At 39.8% G+C, this 20007-nt stretch overlaps 2 protein-coding genes across 3 annotated transcripts; both read right to left on the reverse strand.

The window, feature by feature from the left end:
- Positions 1 to 4131: 4131 nt before the first annotated feature.
- glipr1a (GLI pathogenesis-related 1a) lies at positions 4132 to 6595 on the reverse strand. Its single transcript, XM_088003403.1, has 6 exons — positions 6206 to 6595; positions 5622 to 5870; positions 5270 to 5382; positions 4960 to 5045; positions 4810 to 4836; positions 4132 to 4713 (listed from the first exon to the last, which is right to left on the reverse strand). The coding sequence occupies exons 1-6, from the start codon at positions 6356 to 6358 to the stop codon at positions 4547 to 4549; spliced, it is 795 nt and encodes a 264-aa protein (XP_087859529.1). The 5' UTR covers positions 6359 to 6595; the 3' UTR covers positions 4132 to 4546.
- Positions 6596 to 11635: 5040 nt separating this feature from the next.
- On the reverse strand, positions 11636 to 18757 carry LOC148152475 (GLIPR1-like protein 1). 2 transcript variants are annotated; one of them, XM_088003417.1, is made up of 7 exons: positions 17885 to 18757; positions 13478 to 13661; positions 12894 to 13142; positions 12542 to 12654; positions 12222 to 12307; positions 12071 to 12097; positions 11636 to 11974 (listed from the first exon to the last, which is right to left on the reverse strand). In XM_088003417.1, the coding sequence occupies exons 1-7, from the start codon at positions 17947 to 17949 to the stop codon at positions 11817 to 11819; spliced, it is 882 nt and encodes a 293-aa protein (XP_087859543.1). In that variant the 5' UTR covers positions 17950 to 18757; the 3' UTR covers positions 11636 to 11816. The 2 variants fall into 2 exon arrangements, with proteins under 2 accessions (XP_087859543.1, XP_087859542.1); XM_088003416.1 differs by having other exon boundaries at positions 13478 to 13670.
- Between the last annotated feature and the right edge of the window lie 1250 nt (positions 18758 to 20007).

The following is a 20007-nucleotide window of genomic DNA, read 5'->3' on the forward strand; positions in this document are numbered from 1 at the left end:
GCCTGCAAAGGCTCCAGCACATCCACAACTCTGCAGTTGGGATCCTAGTGAGAGTGCACTTTCATGACTACATTACTTCCATCCTCCTCTCTCTCTCTCCACTGGCTTCCTGTTTCCACCACTATTTTATACAAGATTTTAATCCTCACACACCAGTGCATTTATGCAAATTGCCCCAACCTATGTCAAACAACTGCTTAATCCACAAAACACAATTCGCTCAACTTTCTCCACATACCCAAAATCAAACTCAGGACTATGGGGATTTAGGGCGTTCTGTGCTGACGCTTTATGCTTAAGTCTTAAGAGTTCAAGAAGACGCTTAAGACATTTCTTTTTACAAAATCTTTGGTCCTTAGATGACTATTTTTAACCTCTTTTATTCATTTATGCTTGTTTTATTTTTCAGTCTTTGCAGCCCTTTGAGGTCTCAACATACAAACAACATTATGAATAAAATCCAACATATTATTTTACTCTTATTACCTGAATGGTTTTGTGCATGTGTGCAGCGCAACAGATTAAGCACTTGTCATTGAAGTTTGGTTAAGGTAATTTTTTTCTATCTAAATTTAATTTAACAAGGGAAATATATTTCATTACTTTAGTGAAATGATGACATTTACATATGCTAATATTGCAATGCCTTAATGTCATGACCCATGGGTGTTTGTTGTTCATTATTGTTGTTTGGGTCTTACCATAGACATATCCCCGTGGTGGGCCTTTTATTTTTTGCTTTGTTGATATTTTTGTTTTCTGTGTTTATTAATCATTTCCCCCCACTTTTTCTGCCCTGCATTCTCTCCCAGCTGATTCGTATTCGACTGATTAAGCTTACCTGGTTTCTATGTCAGTAATCACGGGCGCGTGCAGCTTTACGGCAGTATGTACCTTGAGATTTTTCTCTGAGTGAACCCCCCCCCGCCCCCCAAATGGTAGGTATTGTGCTTTTTATTTTCAGTACATGCGTCTTTGTGGGTGGGCACATGTAGGCAATCATTCTAAGCCTGAATGTTATTGATCAGTTTTGTTTATTTGGCGCCTTGGCATTTGTTCTTTGTGTGAGCTAAATGTGGCTAAATCGAATAACCGGACTTTTAACCTTGATGTATTTCTAAGATGGGTCGCATTGACCCCAACTGATTTTTTTTAATCCTGCATATGTACGCTTTTACAAGCTTTCTATTATTATTATTATTATTATTATTATCATCATCATCTTTGGTAGTTTCTAGAAATGAGCCGCTGACGGGACACCATCGATTCTCCACTGACAGGCCGCGACATCGTCTGCCGCCGCGCTCTTCCTCAGCGTCACGCCACACTGGGAGAGTTAAACAGTTAAATCTGGTCGTAACGTTTGTCAGAGTATAAATGAAGTCGCTTCACATCCTCCTCGGGAAGTCTCAAATAAACCACATAAACCCGGGAATCAGCGTCCTCCTCATCGCACAAGTAGACGTTGCTTTCCTGTCTTTATAATTTAATAAAAAGACAAAAAGTTATGCGGGCATGAGTTTTGTGTGTGTGTCGCCTTGTTGGATCATATCGGTGGTTTCTGTGCCATGCCCATCGCGTTCATGTGCAGGTTAGGCTTGTGCGGTTTATGCGTGTTTTGATCCGGTGCAGCGATAGTTTTGAGCGTAACCGCCGATAATGGCCATCCTGCACGCGCCCGTGTGTCCACGGCATGTGAACCTCGTAAGTATTTGAGCGGTTGCTTTTGTCCGTCAATGGTTTCTTCTGTCGCTCTCACCCTGTTCTGATCATGGCTCAATTGGAAGTTTATATTTTATTTTCATCCTATTTTCAACTCCCCCATCGTCAAATTTCCGTTTGGACCCATGAGAGTTAAACCTGATGAGCAATTAGCTTTAATGGCAATAAACCCGCTTAGCTAAAAAAAAATAATAATTTTACCGGCAAATATATCGTTTAATCTAAAAAACTCCTAGTTTTAGAATATAACAACAAAAGCACAGTTTAAATCACACACTTTTTCAAACATACACTTATTTACGTCAATAAACATACCTTCTGCCGCTACAAAGAGGGCAGGTAATAAAATACCTTCTTATAAGCTCCGTTACTTCTGTATTTTGTCTGCCGTTAAGCTGAATTTACGCTAACCGTTAAACAGGAAGTTGTCATTTCAAAACAAAAGCATCCCTACTCAAGCAGGAAGTTAAACATATAATCTTAAGGCGAGATGGATAGATACCTTCCTGCGCAAAGCAAACCGCCCAATATTTGATCCCCCCCCCCTTACGCAAAAGCGATGCAAAAGGACCTAAATTTTCACGGGTTAGTGAGTGGAGGATGCTTGGATTGCACTTTAGTATATTATTTTAGTTCATAGGTTTGGAATTGTTTATGTCACGATGTCGACGGTGGGACGCGAACACGCGACCCTGTGATTCGCGAGGTTCCTGTTTCACTTTGTGAAGCCGCTCACGAAAAATCTACCTCGGAATTTTGCGTTGTGGACTTGTCAACCTTATATGAAAATGTATTAAGATGTGTAACAAAGAAGAAATATGAATTAATTCTTTGTCAGATTCACAGGCTACAATAATGGCTTCAACTGTTCATTTTTAAGTTTAAAGTTGTTAATTTGAGCAAATGACAGGGAAATCTTTGAATGATATGATTAGGACGTCCTTTAGTTAAGAGTTTGTCAAATGTATATTTTAGGCTAATTACGCATTCACTCTGTTATTTGCCTTTGTATCAATTTTCTCTGTGTGATGTTCTTCAATGTTTTTCATAGTCCTCCATCAAAAAATTATGCTCATTTGGTGTTAGGTCTGATGCACACAATATTTCTGTTGTTGCTTCAGTGAATTTGTGGTTAATGTCATGGTCTCTTGAAGAAATCTGTGGATGCACATTTACTCGAATTACTTGAATGTGGAGGAGTTTGTGTGTGTGTGTTGCCACAATTTGCACATAGATAGTACAACTTTAAAATTCTGAGTGTAGTGTAAAATATCTGCTTGTTAGTAGTAATTTTGACAGAAGTCAACTTACAATTCCAGATCTGTGAATGAATCAGCACTATAGGTTTCCCCCAGAAAACTCGCTAAGCCCCGTGGTCGGGGAGCCGAGGCGGTCCATCGTGTTTTTGTATTAAAAGATGTTAAGTAGACGGGAAATGTAAAAATGGCAAGTTTGCTCTTTGAACTTTTACAAAGTAATCTTCATAGTTTTTGTTACCACAACTACAATCTGATACTCTAACCTTAATCTTTGAGATCCCTTTGCTTTTCTCTTCCTGCTGAGAATAAAACACCCCCGTCTGTCTGAATGACCTCCGTTCTCAAAAAATGCCACTTGTTTTTCAATCTCTGCTTTTATTTATATATATGCAAGTCAGATAATATTTTGGTGAAAAGCCTCAGAAACAAGAGTTGTTGCATCTTTAAATACACTATTAACTTCTCCCAAAACCAGGTTATCAACATGACCTTTTGTAAGTTTCTCTTATCTCTGTAAGGTGTCTTCATTTCCTGTCTATTTCAACAGTTTTTAACAGTTTTTGCTTGTCACTCAAAAATGTAAAATTAAAGTTTGTTGATTTTATGATGTGAATACTGTTAAATAGTTATTCGTCATTCATGTTACACTACACATTACACTATTATTTTCACCAGAAGGTGATGGATAGTCGTCAAGAGTCCATGTCCTGCAACTTTTGGATATCTCTGCTTCAGCACACCTGGCTCCAGCATTAGCTCATTAGCTAATGTAGCGCTAGACTGCATGATTGTGAAACAATTTCATTATTTAATTCAAGGGATACATCTTAAAGTTGCAGGTTGTGCTTTTGCTGTGGGCAAAGCACAACCTACGTATGGAGACCTTAGTCCTCGAAGCGGACGTCACGGGTTCGAGTCCCGGCCTGATGACCTAACCCTAACCCCACCCTCAAAGACTGCCTGAGCCAATGTCTTCCCCTACTTTCATTACCTACTCCCCAGTCTAACCACTCTCAAAGAAGAAAAGTTGCAGGACTCTGGGACTTGACCACTGGTCTAGGGCAAGCTCTTACCCAGTGGGATGCCCTTTGGCATTCAGAATTACATTGTCTTTTTTTCTTGACATGGATTGAACAAGGTGTTTGAAATATTCCTTTGAGATTGTGATTTTTATTGCCATACAGTTGCTATCACATCAGTATTCCAAGAAAATTCCTCACTCCATTGTACCACCACCAGCAGCTTTTAATGTTCAGAACCAAACTGATTGTCACATCTGAATGTAGCAGCACTGGTAGTTAAAGGGGATTCAGGTTTAGGTCAATAAAGACTTGGAAGTGCTATTATATGGTAGATTTTGTCCGTACAAGCGTACGGACAAAATCCGTACTGATTGTTGTCAGAACAATCACAAATATAAGGTTGTGGTAGCATTTTGTTGTTGAGATAATGGAGATGTGCTCTAAAATTGTGTTGCTTGGCAATATCGTTTGCATACTCCACTAGTACATTTGGAGATCATTGTGGGACGCCATCCATCTGGGTCTCCCATCAGACCAAAAACACTACTCATAGCAGAAGAGATTGGGGTAAACGTAATGGACTACGTATGCAGCAATGCACGTCAAGATGACGGCGATGGGCCGCACGATCAGGATATCCAGAAAAGTGTTGGTAGGTGCAACGCTGCTTCTAGGTCCATCAGTGTCCCAGTCCGGAGCCCAGTTGTAACCTAGGAGACCAAAGCATCCATTTTTAGATTTACAGTAGAGGACAACTGGGCACTTTTACTTTGATAGGATTCTGGATTTTCTGCACAGTCACATACTTTTTCTGGAATCTCGTTGTGGATTACCTGCAGCGAAACACAAATGGTTTAGCAAAGTCTTCCCGGTTCGGAAATGTGGTTCCAGTAAATTTAGTCCAATATTGACATTGTTATAGCCATGACTTTTAAACATAGAAATATCATACTTACGACACAGTTTGTTGTCACATTCTTCTTTGCATCCAGAGCATGGATTTCCAGTAGTTGCGTAAGGCTGCTGTCCTCTGATATTTCCACTGCAAAAGGAAGCGTCTGGTTCAAAAACCTTTGGAGTCAAAACTTCCCTCTAGTGTATTTACAGGTTTTAAGATATTTTTTGGATATTTGTGCTGATAGAGTAAATGTGGTTGCTGCTGATTCATTTGATAAACCATTTCCTGCTTCACCAAACCACTTCAGGTTTGTACCACATGTTGTAATGTATAAAATGTAAAGTCTATAGGGAAAGGGATCAAGTTACCCTGGGGCGTAGTTGCATACAAAAATGGCACCCGGAGATTGATCAAAGTTTTTGACACCGTGTGGACAATGCACAACAGCACAGCCAACCTTGTAGCTTCGTGCCCACACAACCTGAGAAAGGAAGAAGGATACCACATATTTACATATAGTATAAAACGCATAACCTTTTTTTTCTAACATTAAAACCGATGAAACTTTTCCTGTCTTAGGTTAGCAAAAAGAAATTATTTCTATAATCCCAACTGACCTAAAATGATAAATGTTCAGAGTTAATGTCAGACACTAATTAATATGTGGTTTTCATACAGAGCACAGTTTTATCTGTAGAAGAGCGATCTCTGTGCACATACCTGTGTGTAGTGGCCACAAACAGCCGTACAATTGTTTTCCTTGTAGCTGTAATCATGGACTTCATCCACCCAGCTTTGAACGGCACGTTTTACGCTGAACATATTCGGCGGATAGCCCGTCCAGATATTCTCTCCCACAGAGGTAAACGTGGGGTGCATGCGGCCGACCTCCCTGAGGTGGACGTTGTGTTTAAAATCACATTGTTTCCCCCACGCTCTGGCGGTAATGGCCAACGCCTCATCCCACGACTTCATGACATCATGCACACGTGCAAACAAAATGAAACAACACATTATTTTTACTTCAATTACATTTAGGTGTCACACAGGAAGTTATAAAAATGACAGTGACCAAACTGGTGGTTTCATTGATTTAGGCAATGTGTATTCACCTACAGCTGCTTCTGTGTTGATGAGAATACTTTCACCCACTTGTTGGATCTCCACAAACTGAAATGTTTTTTCTCTCATTTTTTTCCATTTAATTACAACCAAATTTCAGTTTTAATCAATGACATCCTGCAAAGCCACCAGTCTGTTCTTCTTTCTTGGCAGTGAAACACAGTGTGATGTCCAGGACTCACCATGTACAGCATGTCGTTTGCAGGTGGTCTGACAGCTGAGCGGGCTTTGTTGTGCTCCTCCACACACTCGGCGATGAATTTCTCATCCGTGATTTGCGGCAGCGTCACGGCAGAAACCCCCAAATCCAGGACAAGAACAACCCACAGCAACATCTTCAGTTCTCTGCAAAGTGCCGTCTGTAAACTGCAAGGAGTTTAACGAACACAGGAAATGATTTCCTCTTCAGAAACAGGATGTAGTGTGGTTATTTGAAATGTTAGTGGACAATTTCTACATGTATCTTGTGCGTCAAACTCATCTGGCAGCTTTCAAAAGTAGCTATGTGATAAAATGTTAAAGGGATTGCCAAAAGACCAAACTTTCTACTTGGGAGTTTGAAATACTTCAGCTATTAAGCGGATATAGAAAGAGGAACATCTATTCCTGTTTTCATTTCTGCAAACAGTAAAGTGAAACTAAGTGTGAAAAGTGCAGCACCGTTTTCAAATACATTATATGTAGTATAAGTTGCCATCTGTGTTGTGCATCACACTCTTGCACTAATAAGCATAAAAAAAAGCAAAGTTTGTGTGTGTCGCATTGTGCGCGTTAGTTGGTCCTTGTGTGGATCAGATCTGTGGTTTCTGTTCCACGCGCATCGCGTTCATGTGGTATCAGTGTGGGTTTGGAGGTTTGTACGGTTTATGCGAGTTGTAGTTGTGGCTGTGTTCGTGTTGGGATCAGGTGCAGTGATCGTTTTGAGCGTAACCTCCGATAATGGCCATCCTGCACGCGCCCCTGTCAGTAATCAGCGTCAACCTCCTCAGTATTTGAGCGGTTGCTTTTGTCCGTCGATGGTTTCTTCTGTCGCTCTCACCCTGTTCTGCTCAACTGGAAGTTTATCTTATTTTATTTTCATCCTATTTTCAACTCCCCCACTGTCTAATTTCCGTTGGGAGCCATGAAAGTTAAACCTGATGAATAATTAGCTTTAATGGCAATAAACCCGTTTAGTTGAAAAAAAATATTGATGTTTACAGCCAATATTATATCGTTTAACCTAAAATAACTCCTAGTTTTGGAATGCAACAACAAAAGCACAGTTTAAATCAGTATTTCAAACATACGTCAATAAACATACTTTGTGCCGCTATAAAGGGGGCAGCTAATAAAATACCTTTTTATAAGCTCCGTAACTTCTGTATTTTGTTTGCCGTTAAGCTGCATATACGCTAAATCAGTGGTTCTTGGGTTCGATCGAACCCCAGGGGTTCGACGGAGCCTCTGCCGCGGAGGTAAAGACACTGTGTAAAGTCGTGATGACGCCCCGCTTTGCTGCAGAGGATCACGTTACATTGCTTAGCCAATCAGTGCTGCGGAGGAGCACTGATTGAAGGAGTTCCACTCTCAGCATGGATTTGAACTTGTGCCTTTAATTACTTCAGCAAAGCTCACAGTTTTTACCAAATTATATAGCTTCTAAATTTGCTCCTTAGTCGCATCTTTTCGGGGTTGGTACTGCCTCTAGTGGCGTGGGGGTGGTAACACAACTAATATAATTACACTACTAAATCAGAATACCGCAAAGTCTTTATTTATTATTAATTTTTCATTCTCTTAAGGATGTAGAGTTATTAAGTGATCTAAACAAGACCTTAAAGTGGTTCCAGTTTCTCTCCACGGCCAACCTGTTGAAACTGTGGCAAATTTTAAATACCTTGGGTCGTTCCTGGACATTCAGCTCAACTTTGCTGAAAACACTGACTGTATTTTGAAGAACTGTTCTCAGAGACTCTACCTTTTAAGAAAACTTAGTGATCTTGGGGTGACTTAACTAGATTCTAGTTGGGTCACCCCAATGTCTTGAATTTGGGAGGAGAAAATCTTTTTTTATCACTACAGAAGGGTTCAGTGAATGCCTACGGAGCCCCTAAGGGGACATGGAGAAAAAAAAAAAAGGAAAGAAATCCCGACTTATTATCGCGAGATCCCGAGAAACTAAGTCGAGATCTCGAGATCCCGACTTATTATCGCGAGATCCCGACTTATTATCGCGAGATCCCGACTTATTATCGCGAGATCCCGACTTATTATCTCGAGATCCCGACTTATTATCTCGAGATCCCGAGAAAATAAGTCGGGATCTCGAGATCTCGAGATAATAAGTCGGGATCTCGCGATAATAAGTCAGGATCTCGCGATAATAAGTCGAGATTTCTTTCCTTTTTTTTTTTCTCCATGTCCCCTTAGGGGCTCCGTAACATTCTTTTCATTTCTGACGGTGTTGATAAAAACTAGGGACAAATTTCAATGGAGTTGGAAAATATATAAAAATGATTTTTAATTCAATTTATTGTTACCTCTATAATTATTTATATGACTACTTATACTTAATTGTCACAATATATAATTTTAGTATTTCTTTAATTATTTTAAACTATTATAATGTATTGAGTTCTGCTCCTGGACAAGGGCTTTTACAGGCATCATCCACCAACTACAATGTTTAAAATAAAAAATAAAAAATCAGCAAATATCTGGAAAATATACATTGTTGTGCTCACATGACCCAGGTTAGTTGAGTCAGATATTTGAAAAAATTACATTTTGTGTATATTTTATTCAAATTTGGTGCTTTATCCATAGGACCTGTTTTGTCCCTATTCTCAAGAATCACTGACAAGCATAAATAATTGGTAGTATTCATACAGCAAAGCAGAAACAATATTTCATTTTCAGTACTTAATCCACAAAGGTTCCATGTTTAATTCTTCCACTTGTTTCCATCTTCTTAATTCAGTCGGGTTGAATGTCCTTGTAATTCGGTCAGGTGAGTGAGTCTCTACATGTTAGTCTGTGTTGCTTCTTGAATCGGTCAAGCAGACCCTGTCAGCGATTTCTTAGTTGTGATGCTTGTTTTTTCAGCTTCTCTTCCTCCAAAACTTTTAGTTAAGCTTTCAAAATAAATTCATTTTCTTTGTACTCTTTCAGAACTTTAACAGCAGCCTTTTACTCCAGTAAGAGAATGGCTTGAAATAGATTGTGAACTTGCTCAAGTTTGGCTTTTTTTTTTTTTTTTTATAAAAGCAACATTGTTTGAACACCTCCACTAAATGATTGACTTCAGGATGTGTAAACCAGACATTCAGCCCATCACTATAAATAGGGAGAGCGTGCCAAATTTCAAGTTTCTGGGTACCTACGTCAGTGAAGACCTGACCTGGAACACTACCTGAGTCCTGAAGAAGTCAGAGACAGTACTGCCCAAGAACTCTCAGGAAGAACAACCTGAGAACTGAGTTTTTGATGTCCTTCTCTCACTGCTCTGTGGAGTCGGTGTGGAGCCATGGCATCCCGCTTTGGTTCTCCAGTTACATTGCGACAGAGAGGAAGCGACTCCAGAGGGTCACAAACACCATCCAGAGGTTAAATGGCTGCCCTCTTACATCTCTGGAGGAGATCTACAGGACCCACTGTCTCTGGAGAGCCCGCAGTATCATCAAGGACACCTCAGACCCCGGCCACCACCTCTTCAAACTCCTGCCCCTGAGGGCAATAAAGTCGAGGACGAACAGATTAAAAGACAGTTTCTAACAAAGAGCAGTAGATTCCTTCAGCACAGCTAATCCATCTAAAACCTGATCTTTATATATTCATTTGATCATCCAAGTTGTTCTGTGTTTCTACCATATTTGTTATATTTATTGAGATATAAGTTTCTATTATTTTATTCAGTTATTTGAATTGTCTTTGAGAGTTGCTATTTTTAAATTTTGTGGTGCACAATGACAATAAAAGGAATTCCAGTTCAGTCAGTTTTGAGCCACAAGTGACTTTCTAGACCTTCCACAGAGGCTCTTAATTACCTTGGCAAAAATGTGATGAAGACCAAAATGTTTTTAAATATAGATACAATAACAAATGCAGATTTGAGACATTGTGACGGATTTATTGCAAGAAATAGCCACAAAAGATAAAAACCCCAGCATTGGTACTGGATTTGGTGTGGGTGTGCAGATTAAACTTCTGATTTTTAACATTTTCTCTTCAAAAAAGCTGGCAAACTGGTAGCAGGCTGCAATAGATTGAAATTCAGGCTGTAACATCATTGGAGGGTTTGTGAGCCTGTCAAGTGTTGCAAATAAAGCTCGAGCTTTGTTAATGTTTTTGTTTATGATAGCTGCAAAGCATGTTTCTCTGGCATGGTTTAGTGTTGAGTGATAGCTACGCTGTCTGTCTTTGTAGATTTCATAATAAACGTGAAGTTGAGTTTTACACCATTTATGTTCAGCTCTTCAGCAGAGTTGTCTTGCAGATGTAACTGTGCATTTCTCAATGGAGACTTGATCCTATGCAGAGGTGGGACCAAGTCACTGTGTTGCAAGTCTCAAGTCTTTGTCCTCAAGTCGAGTCAAGTCGCAAGTCGTCAGCTTGGAATTTCAAGTCCTTTCGAGTCGTTTTTTATTGTTCTTTTTTAAAAAAAACAATGTTCAATGATCAAAACATGTTGCCTGAATCAAACTCGTCAGAATCACTAACCAAGACACAAAATAATGAGCTGCATTACCATCCAGAAACACTCAGAACTACCTCACAGTGTTGCCTTCAGGATCCTTACAATTGTACAATTTTTTACTTTTACAGCAATTTCTGAAGGATAGCAAAATTACTGGGTTTTGATTGGTTTTCTAGCAAAATTATAGCACTTGGAGATGGGATCTGTGCAACAACCATCACGCCGCCATTTGAAGAGTTATAACTGAAAACAGCAGACTTAATGCACTGACTGCAGTAAACAATTATTTATTGTCTATATAATTTCCCAACATACATGTCTTCAAATACACCCATACCTGTCAAATTTTGGATTAAATTTGACAGGTAATGCCACTGTGAGTCTGGGAAATGTCTCCGTCCAGTGCTACTGTCAGAGGAAGCAGGAGTAAAACTAACGTAAGAGCCGTGGGGGGAGGAGGGGATATTTATGGAAAAATACTAATACGGGAGCAGGGTGGGAAAGGGGTGTAAGAAACCGTCCTTTTCCTTATGAATACGCCATCCATCCTGTAATGGAACTGGATCCGGTTAATCATTATGATGGGACAGAGAGAAACTCTCTTCCCTGAGTTCAGGTACAGAACACCGGACACCGCTCACTATCCACCGGCTTCCTGAGCTAACACGGAGCACATTAGCTACCTATCGATGAAGGTGCTGGCAGCACATGCTTTTATCAGCCAGTTGTTTATAGAAGATAGTCGAGAGTGTTTCGGGTCACCCCATCCTACTTAGGCAAGAGATAACATTTTCTTTGTGAAAAATCTTCAGTTTTAGTTTTCCAATAGTGTTCAGAAGAAAGGTAAAGTCTTTTTTCAGGATCTCTGATTCTGAAAAAAGACTTATGGCACAACATATGTATATTACACTCTTGAAACAAACAGGACTCCATCTTATGTTTTGGCAACTTTATTTGTCAAACGCTACATTTTTTCTTGACATGGATTGAACAAGGTGTTTGAAATATTCCTTTGAGATTGTGATTTTTATTGCCATACAGTTGCTGTCACATCAGTATTCCAAGAAAATTCCTCACTCCATTGTACCACCACCAGCAGCTTTCAATGTTCAGAATCAGAAGAGATTGGGGTAAACATAATGGACTACACATGCAGCAATGCACGTCAAGATGACGGCGATGGGCCGCACAATCAGGATATCCAGAAAAGTGTTGGTAGGTGCAGCGCTGCTTCTAGGTCCATCAATGTCCCAGTCCGGAGCCCAGTTGTAACCTAGGAGACCAAAGCATCCATTTTTAGATTTACAGTAGAGTACAACTGGGCACTTTTACTTTGATAGGATTCTGGATTTTCTGCACAGTCTCATACTTTTTCTGGAATCTCGTTGTGGATTACCTGCAGAGAAACACAAAATGCTTTGGCAAAGTCTTCCCGGTTCGGAAATGTGGTTCTGGTAAATTTAGTCCAATATTAGCATTGTTATGACCATGACTTTTAAACATAGAAATGTCATACTTACGACACAGTTTGTTGTCACATTCTTCTTTGCATCCAGAGCATGGATTTCCAGTAGTTGCGTAAGGCTGCTGTCCTCTGATATTTCCACTGCAAAAGGAAGCGTCTGGTTCAAAAACCTTTGGAGTCAAAACTTCCCTCTATCTGTCCTTAGTGTATTTACAGGTTTTAAGATATTTTTTGGATATTTGTGCTGATAGAGTAAATGTGGTTGCTGGTGATTCATTTGATAAACCATTTCCTGCTTCACCAAACCACTTCAGGTTTGTACCACATGTTGTAATGTATAAAATGTAAAGTCTATAGGGAAAGGGATCAAGTTACCCTGGGGCATAGTTGCATACAAAAATGGCACCCGGAGATTGATTAAAGTTTTTGACACCGTGTGGACAATGCACAACAGCACAGCCAACCTTGTAGCTTCGCGCCCACACAACCTGAGAAAGGAAGAAGGATACCACATATTTACATATAGTATAAAACGCATAACCTTTTTTTTCTAACATTAAAACCACTAAACCTTTTCCTGTCTTAGGTTAGCAAAAAGAAATTATTTCTATAATCCCAACTGACCTAAAATGATAAATGTTCAGAGTTAATGTCAGACACTAATTAATATGTGGTTTTCATACAGAGCACAGTTTTATCTGTAGAAGAGCGATCTCTGTGCACATACCTGTGTGTAGTGGCCACAAACAGCCGTACAATTGTTTTCCTCGTAGCTGTAATCATGGACTTCATCCACCCAGCTTTGAACGGCAATCTTTACGCTGAAAATATTCGGCGGATAGCCCGTCCAGATATTCTCTCCCACAGAGGTAAACGTGGGGTGCATGCGGCCGACCTCCCTGAGGTGAATGTTGTGTTTAAAAACACATTGTTTCCCCCACGCTCTGGCTGTAATGGCCAACGCCTCATCCCACGACTTCATGACATCATGCACACGTGCAAACAAAATGAAACAACACATTATTTTTACTTCAGTTACATTTAGGTGTCACACAGGAAGTTATAAAAATGACAGTGACCAAACTGGTGGTTTCATTGATTTAGGCAATGTGTATTCACCTACAGCTGCTTCTGTGTTGATGAGAATACTTTCACCCACTTGTTGGATCTCCACAAACTACAATGTTTTTTCTCTCACTTTTTTCCATTTAATTACAACCAAATTTCAGTTTTAATCAATGACATCCTGCAAAGCCACCAGTCTGTTCTTCTTTCTTGGCAGTGAAACACAGTGTGATGTGCAGGACTCACCATGTACAGCATGTCGTTTGCAGGTGGTCTGACAGCTGAGCGGGCTTTGTTGTGCTCCTCCACACACTCGGCGATGAATTTCTCATCCGTGATTTGCGGCAGCGTCACGGCAGAAACCCCCAAATCCAGGAGAAGAACAACCCACAGCAACATCTTCAGTTCTCTGCAAAGCGCCGTCTGTAAACTGCAAGGACTTTAACGAACATAGGAAATTATTCGCTCTTCAGAAACAGGATGTAGTGTGGTTATTTGACATCTTAGGTGACAATTTCTACATGTATCTTGTGCGTCAAACTCATCTGGCAGCTTTCAAAAGTAGCTATGTGATAAAATGTTAAAGGGATTGCCAAAAGACCAAACTTTCTACTTGGGAGATTGAAATATTTCAGTTATTAAGAGGATATAGAAAAAGAGGAACATCTATTCCTGTTTTCATTTTTGCAAACAGTAAAGTGAAACTAAGTGTGAAAAGTGCAGCACCGTTTTCAAATACATTATATGTAGTATAAGTTGCCATCTGTGTTGTGCATCACACTCTTGCACTAATGAGCATAAAAAAAGCAAAGTTTGTGTGTGTCGCATTGTGCGCGTTAGTTGGTCCTTGTGTGGATCAGATCTGTGGTTCATGTGGTATCAGTGTGGGTTTGGAGGTTTGTACGGTTTATGCGAGTTGTGGCTGTGTTCGTGTTGGGATGAAAGTTTGGGAACAGCCACACATTTATCTGTTCTAAGCATCTATTCAGTGTCTGGATGGGTTCAGAATCACCTGGTGACATCGTGATGTAGAGCTGTGTATCATCTGCATAGTTATGGTAGCTAATCTTATTTCCTGTTATAACCTGAGCCAGTGGGACCATATAAATATTGAATATATGGTTGGTTATAGTTAGGAAGCTATTTAACTGTTTAAACAGCTTTTTCAATAATTTTCCTAACAAATGGGAGGTTGGAGATCGGCCTGTAATTCTACAGTAGTGATTTGTAGATTGTTCTTTTTTATCAGTGGTTTGATCACTGCATTTTTCAAAGCCTGAGGGAAAATACCTGATGAGAGCGATGAGTTACTATTTGGATCAGATCATTAGCAATGACAGGCAGGACTTTCTTAAAGAAGTGTGTGGGTAGAATATCCATACAGCAGGAAACTAAGCTTAATTGACCTATAATTTCTTCTAAGGTTTTACAATTAAGTAGTTAAAATTGAGTCCTCTTTATCTGCATTTGCTGTGTTTGGGCACAGCATTAGTACTGGATTTGGTGTGGGTGTGCAGATTAAACTTCTGATTTCTAAAATTTTCTCTTCAAAACAGCTGGCAAACTGGTCGCAGGCTGCAATAGATTGAAAGTCAGGCTGTAACATCATTGGAGGGTTTGTGAGCCTGTCAAGTGTTGCAAATAAATCTCGAGCTTTCTTAATGTTCTTGTTAATGATAGCTGCAAAGCATGTTTCTCTTGCATGGTTAGTGTTGAGTGATAGCTGCGCTGTCTGTCTTTGTAGATTTCATAATAAACGTGAAGATGTCATAATGTTGGGTTTTTCTGTGTGCTCCGATTAGTTTGGGTTTATTTCTAGGTTTCAAGTGTTTGTGTGCTGCCGGTTTTCCTTTGTCCATTAATGAGTAATTTGATCCACCTGTTTGCTAAGCTATTTAGGTTTGACGCGCCGCAGGTTTGGTGGGGCAGTCTGGTCTGAGTTTCGTCTAAGCCAGTGTTTCTCAACCCTGGTCCTCACCGCCCCCCCCCCTGCTCTGCATGTTTTAGATGTGCCTCTCTTCCAGAACAGCTGATTCAAATGATTGCATGACCATCAAATATTGCAGAAGCCTGTTAATCACCCAGACATACAATTCAGGTGTGTGGCAGAAGGGAAATACCTAAAACATGCAGGACAGGGGGGCGGTGAGGACCAGGGTTGAGAAACACTGGTCTAAGCTCTGTCTGAGTCTAGTCTTAGTTGCATCTGAATTTATGCTGACTAAGTATGTCTGTGGCACCTGGTGAGTCTGATCTGTAAAATCTTTGATATATTGAAGATTAAAGGTTTAATGACGAGACGGAGAAAGCCTCTTGGCTCCTGTCAATTCAAAACAACACCACTCCTGACGGAAGTTGAGTTTTACGCCATTTATGTTCGGCTCTATGGCAGAGTTGTCTTGCAGATGTAACTGTATATTTCTCCATGGAGACTTGATCCTACGCAGAGGTGGGACCAAGTCACTGTGTTGTAAGTCTCAAGTAAAGACGGTCAAGTCAGGCAAAAGTCAAGTCGCAAGTCGTCAGCTTGGAATTTCAAGTCCTTTCTGTTCGTTTTTTTTTTTGTTTGTTTTTTTTAAAACGATGTTTCAATTATGATAAATGTAAATAATAGACCAAATCAAACACACTGATGCACTCATTGCAAATAAAGCACAGTGGTTTTGAATTTGAATGTGATGCCAACATAAATATCCGTCAGTCCAAGTGGGGTTAAATCTACAGCCAATTTCACATCTCAGTATTGATCAAAACATGTTGCCTGAATCAAACTCGTCAGAATCACTAACCAAGACACAAAATAATGAGCTGCATTACCATCCAGAAACACTCAGAACTACCTCACAGTGTTGCCTTCAGGATCCTTACAATTGTACAATTTTTTACTTTTACAGCAATTTCTGAAGGATAGCAAAATTACTGGGTTTTGATTGGTTTTCTAGCAAAATTATAGCACTTGGTGATGGGTTCTGTGCAACGACCGTCACGCCGCCATTTGATGAGTTATAACTGAAAACAGCAGACTTAATGCACTGACTGCAGTAAACAATTATTTATTGTCTATATAATTTCCCAACATATGTCTTCAAATAATTTTGGATTAAATTTGACAGGTAGTTTTGTGGCCATGTTGGTGCTCCCGTTGATGAAATGAAATAAGTTTGCAGAGAATTGCTTTATCCCATGTTTATTGAGATGGGGTCTGTCAGGTCTGAAAAGGTGGAAACCTTCAGAGCAGATCCCGTGGTTATCGATGAAGGTCACTGTGCTGGCAGCACATGCTTTTATCAGCCATTTGTTTATATAAGGCAGTCAAGTGTTTCGGGTCACCACATCCTACTGCTGGGACAGGGCCACTCAGAAAAATCTTCAGTTTTAGTTTTCCAATAGTGTTCAGAAGAAACGTAAAGTCTTTTTTCAGGATCTCTGATTCTGAAAAAAGACTTATGGCACAACACATGTATGTTACACTCTTGAAACAAACAGGACTCAATCTTATGTTTTGGCAACTTAATTTGTCAAACGCTACATTTTGACTTCCTGGGCCAACGTATTTACTCAGGTTTCAGGCATACTTTTGCAACTTATGTCATGTTCAGCTCTGTCTGTTGATATTTTGTTTTACTATCTCATGGTACACTCTTCTGACCACAGTGACCTAGTCTGCCACACTTACGTTTGTTGGTTTACAACACTTCTCTGCTAAGTCAGAAAATCCTCAAAAAGGGCACAGTGCAACTCTGATGGCCCGCGCACAGAGTATAAAACGTGTGGTTTAAACGACCCCGTTTCTTACGACCACGACCTCCATTACATTAAAATTGTGTTTCCATATAGAGATAGATTTTTAATTTATTTATTTACGGTAACTTGGATTTAACCAGGTAGAAACTCACAAGTACAGCCATCAAAAGATGGTGCTGGTTTTGTTTTGAAGTCTATGAATAGTGATATTCATATTGTGATGATTAGATAGATATTATTGTTCTATATGTCATATAGTTTGGTCAATAATTAGTTCAATTGGCTATTGGCCAACTTTGACCAACAGCCAGATGAAGCTGTATAATCTGACGGTTGTGCTCAGAGATTATATAGATATTATTATTGTTCTATATTATTCTATGTGGCAATAGTGCTGTCTACTATTAAACTTTAAAATATTACAACCAACAACGCCACCTGAGATCTTGGCCCCAGGACTATTCAGCTTATAATATCTACAAAACGGCCATGCCAGGTTGGGACAACAAAGAGAGGTGGATCATAATGTTTAAAAATTAATGAGTTATTATTTTTCAAAATGTTTAAAATAGGCCTATAATAGAATATATACTTTAAAGGAGACAGTTTACAAATTTCACAGAATACATATTGCACATCAGCTCTTCAGCATGAAGTTGTTTTCAAACCCAAACTAAACAAGAAATTAATACAGAAAACAAATAAAAACAAACACTGCAACCCAAACAAAGAAAATCATGCAAAGCAAATGAACAACAAAAAGCAAGACGAGCAAAGCAACGAACAAACTAAATAACAAAACAAGTCATGCAAACAATCGACAAATTAAACCTACATGCAAACAAAAAAAAAAGAAAAAAAAAATACAAACTGTAAATAAACGTACTGAAAAATAATAGGGGGACTCACCATAAACGGTTGAAGCCTGGCCAGAATAAATCAGTTGGGTAAATGACACCCAACTTAAAAGGCATGAAGCAAAAGCAGGGACGGCGTTGGCGTGGCTGTGCTCCCTCCCCTTGCGCCACGGACAATTAGGCCAGGTGTGGCAGGAGGAGGGAGGGAGGGGGGAAACCACACAACAATCCACCAGAACACCTCAGGATCTCGGTTAAGAACTCCACGCCCAGTTCTTGGTCAGGAAGTGCCTGATCACACGCACTCCCAGAGAGCAAAGCGGGACCACCAACACAACCTCAATCCTGAAGACCATTATGTGATGCTTGAGGAAGGACAGGATCACAGAAGCTCACACAACGCCATTTCCACAGCTCGAAACAATTGTATGTGAGCGCGCACCCCACAAACTTTAAAGGTGAATCCGCACCAACATAACACCTCCATATGTCATATTTTGGTCAATAATTAGTTTGATTGGTTGTTGGTTTGTACTGTGTTCGTGTTGGGATCAGGTGCAGTGATAGTTTTGAGCGTAACCTCCGATAATGGCCATCCTCCATGCGCCCCTGTCACCGTCAACCTCCTCAGTATTTGAGCGGTTGCTTTTGTCCGTCGATGGTTTCTTCTGTCGCTCTCACCCTGTTCTGCTCAACTGGAAGTTTATCTTATTTTATTTTCATCCTATTTTCAACTCCCCCACCGTCACTGCTCTGTGGAGTCGGTGTGCAGCCATGGCATCCCACTTTGGTTCTCCAGTTACATTGCGACAGAGAGGAAGCGACTCCAGAGGGTCACAAACACCATCCAGAGGTTAAATGGCTGCCCTCTTACATCTCTGGAGGAGATCTACAGGACCCACTGTCTTTGGAGAGCCCGCAGTATCATCAAGGACACCTCAGACCCCGGCCACCACCTCTTCAAACTCCTGCCCCTGAGGGCAATAAAGTCGAGGACGAACAGATTAAAAGACAGATTCTAACAAAGAGCAGTAGATTCCTTCAGCACAGCTAATCCATCTAAAACCTGATCTTTATATATTCATTTGATCATCCAAGTTGTTCTGTGTTTCTATCATATTTGTTATATTTATTGAGATATAAGTTTCTATTATTTTATTCAGTTATTTGAATTGTCTTTGAGAGTTGCTATTTTTAAATTTTGTGGTGCACAATGGCAATAAAAGGAATTCCAGTTCAGTCAGTTTTGAGCCACAAGTGACTTTCTAGACCTTCCACAGAGGCTCTTAATTACTTTGGCAAAAACGTGATGAAGACCAAAATGTTTTTAAATATAGATACAATAACAAATGCAGATTTGAGACGTTGTGATGGATTTATTGCAAGAAATAGCCACAAGAGGGAGACACCCCGTGCATTCTGCTGTCTCAATGGCTCCCCCTGTTGTGTGTGCATTGGATTAACTTGATAGGGTTTGATTAAGTGTGGAGGAGTTTGGGTATGTGTGGTGCCACAATTTGCACATAGACAATACAACTTTAAAATTCCGAGTGTGGTATTAAAAAAAATCTGCTTATTATTGGTATTTTGACAAAAGCCAACCCACAATTCCAGATCTGTGAATGAATCAGCACTTTTCATTTTTTTCTTTTGCTCTCCTTTCTCTTCCTGCTGATTCTCTGAATGATCTATGTAGCTTATCTGTTCTCAAAAAACTTGTTTTTTCAATCTCTACTCTTTTTTTGTTTTCTTTTAAAAATATATATATATATAAATCACATATTCTGGCTAAAGCCACAGAAACAAGAGTTGTTGCATCTTTAAATGTACCATTAACTTCCGCCCATCTCTCTCCTGTAGGGAGTTTCTCTAAATTTCTCCCACCTCTGGTTAATTGGTACCTATGTCTCTAAATCAAACCTGGTTCAAAGGAGTTTCGGTTGGAAAGAGAAGAAAAAAACATCTTCACTGAAACCTCTGTTATCAGTCCCATAAGTATAGCACTTGCTCAGAAACCTTCATTATCAGTTCATTCTTCCCAGTAAATAAGCAAAAGTTTTATTTTCCAAGGCACACATCAGATTATTAATTAATGTTTCATGATTAGGTTTCAAAAACAACTCTAAACAGCACAGTTTTTAGTCTAGATTTAAAGGAAGTCAGTGTTTCAGCTGT

Source organism: Poecilia mexicana, unplaced genomic scaffold (assembly GCF_051168715.1).
Source record: "Poecilia mexicana isolate PSO_F unplaced genomic scaffold, ASM5116871v1 scaffold_23, whole genome shotgun sequence".
NCBI lineage: Eukaryota > Metazoa > Chordata > Actinopteri > Cyprinodontiformes > Poeciliidae > Poecilia > Poecilia mexicana.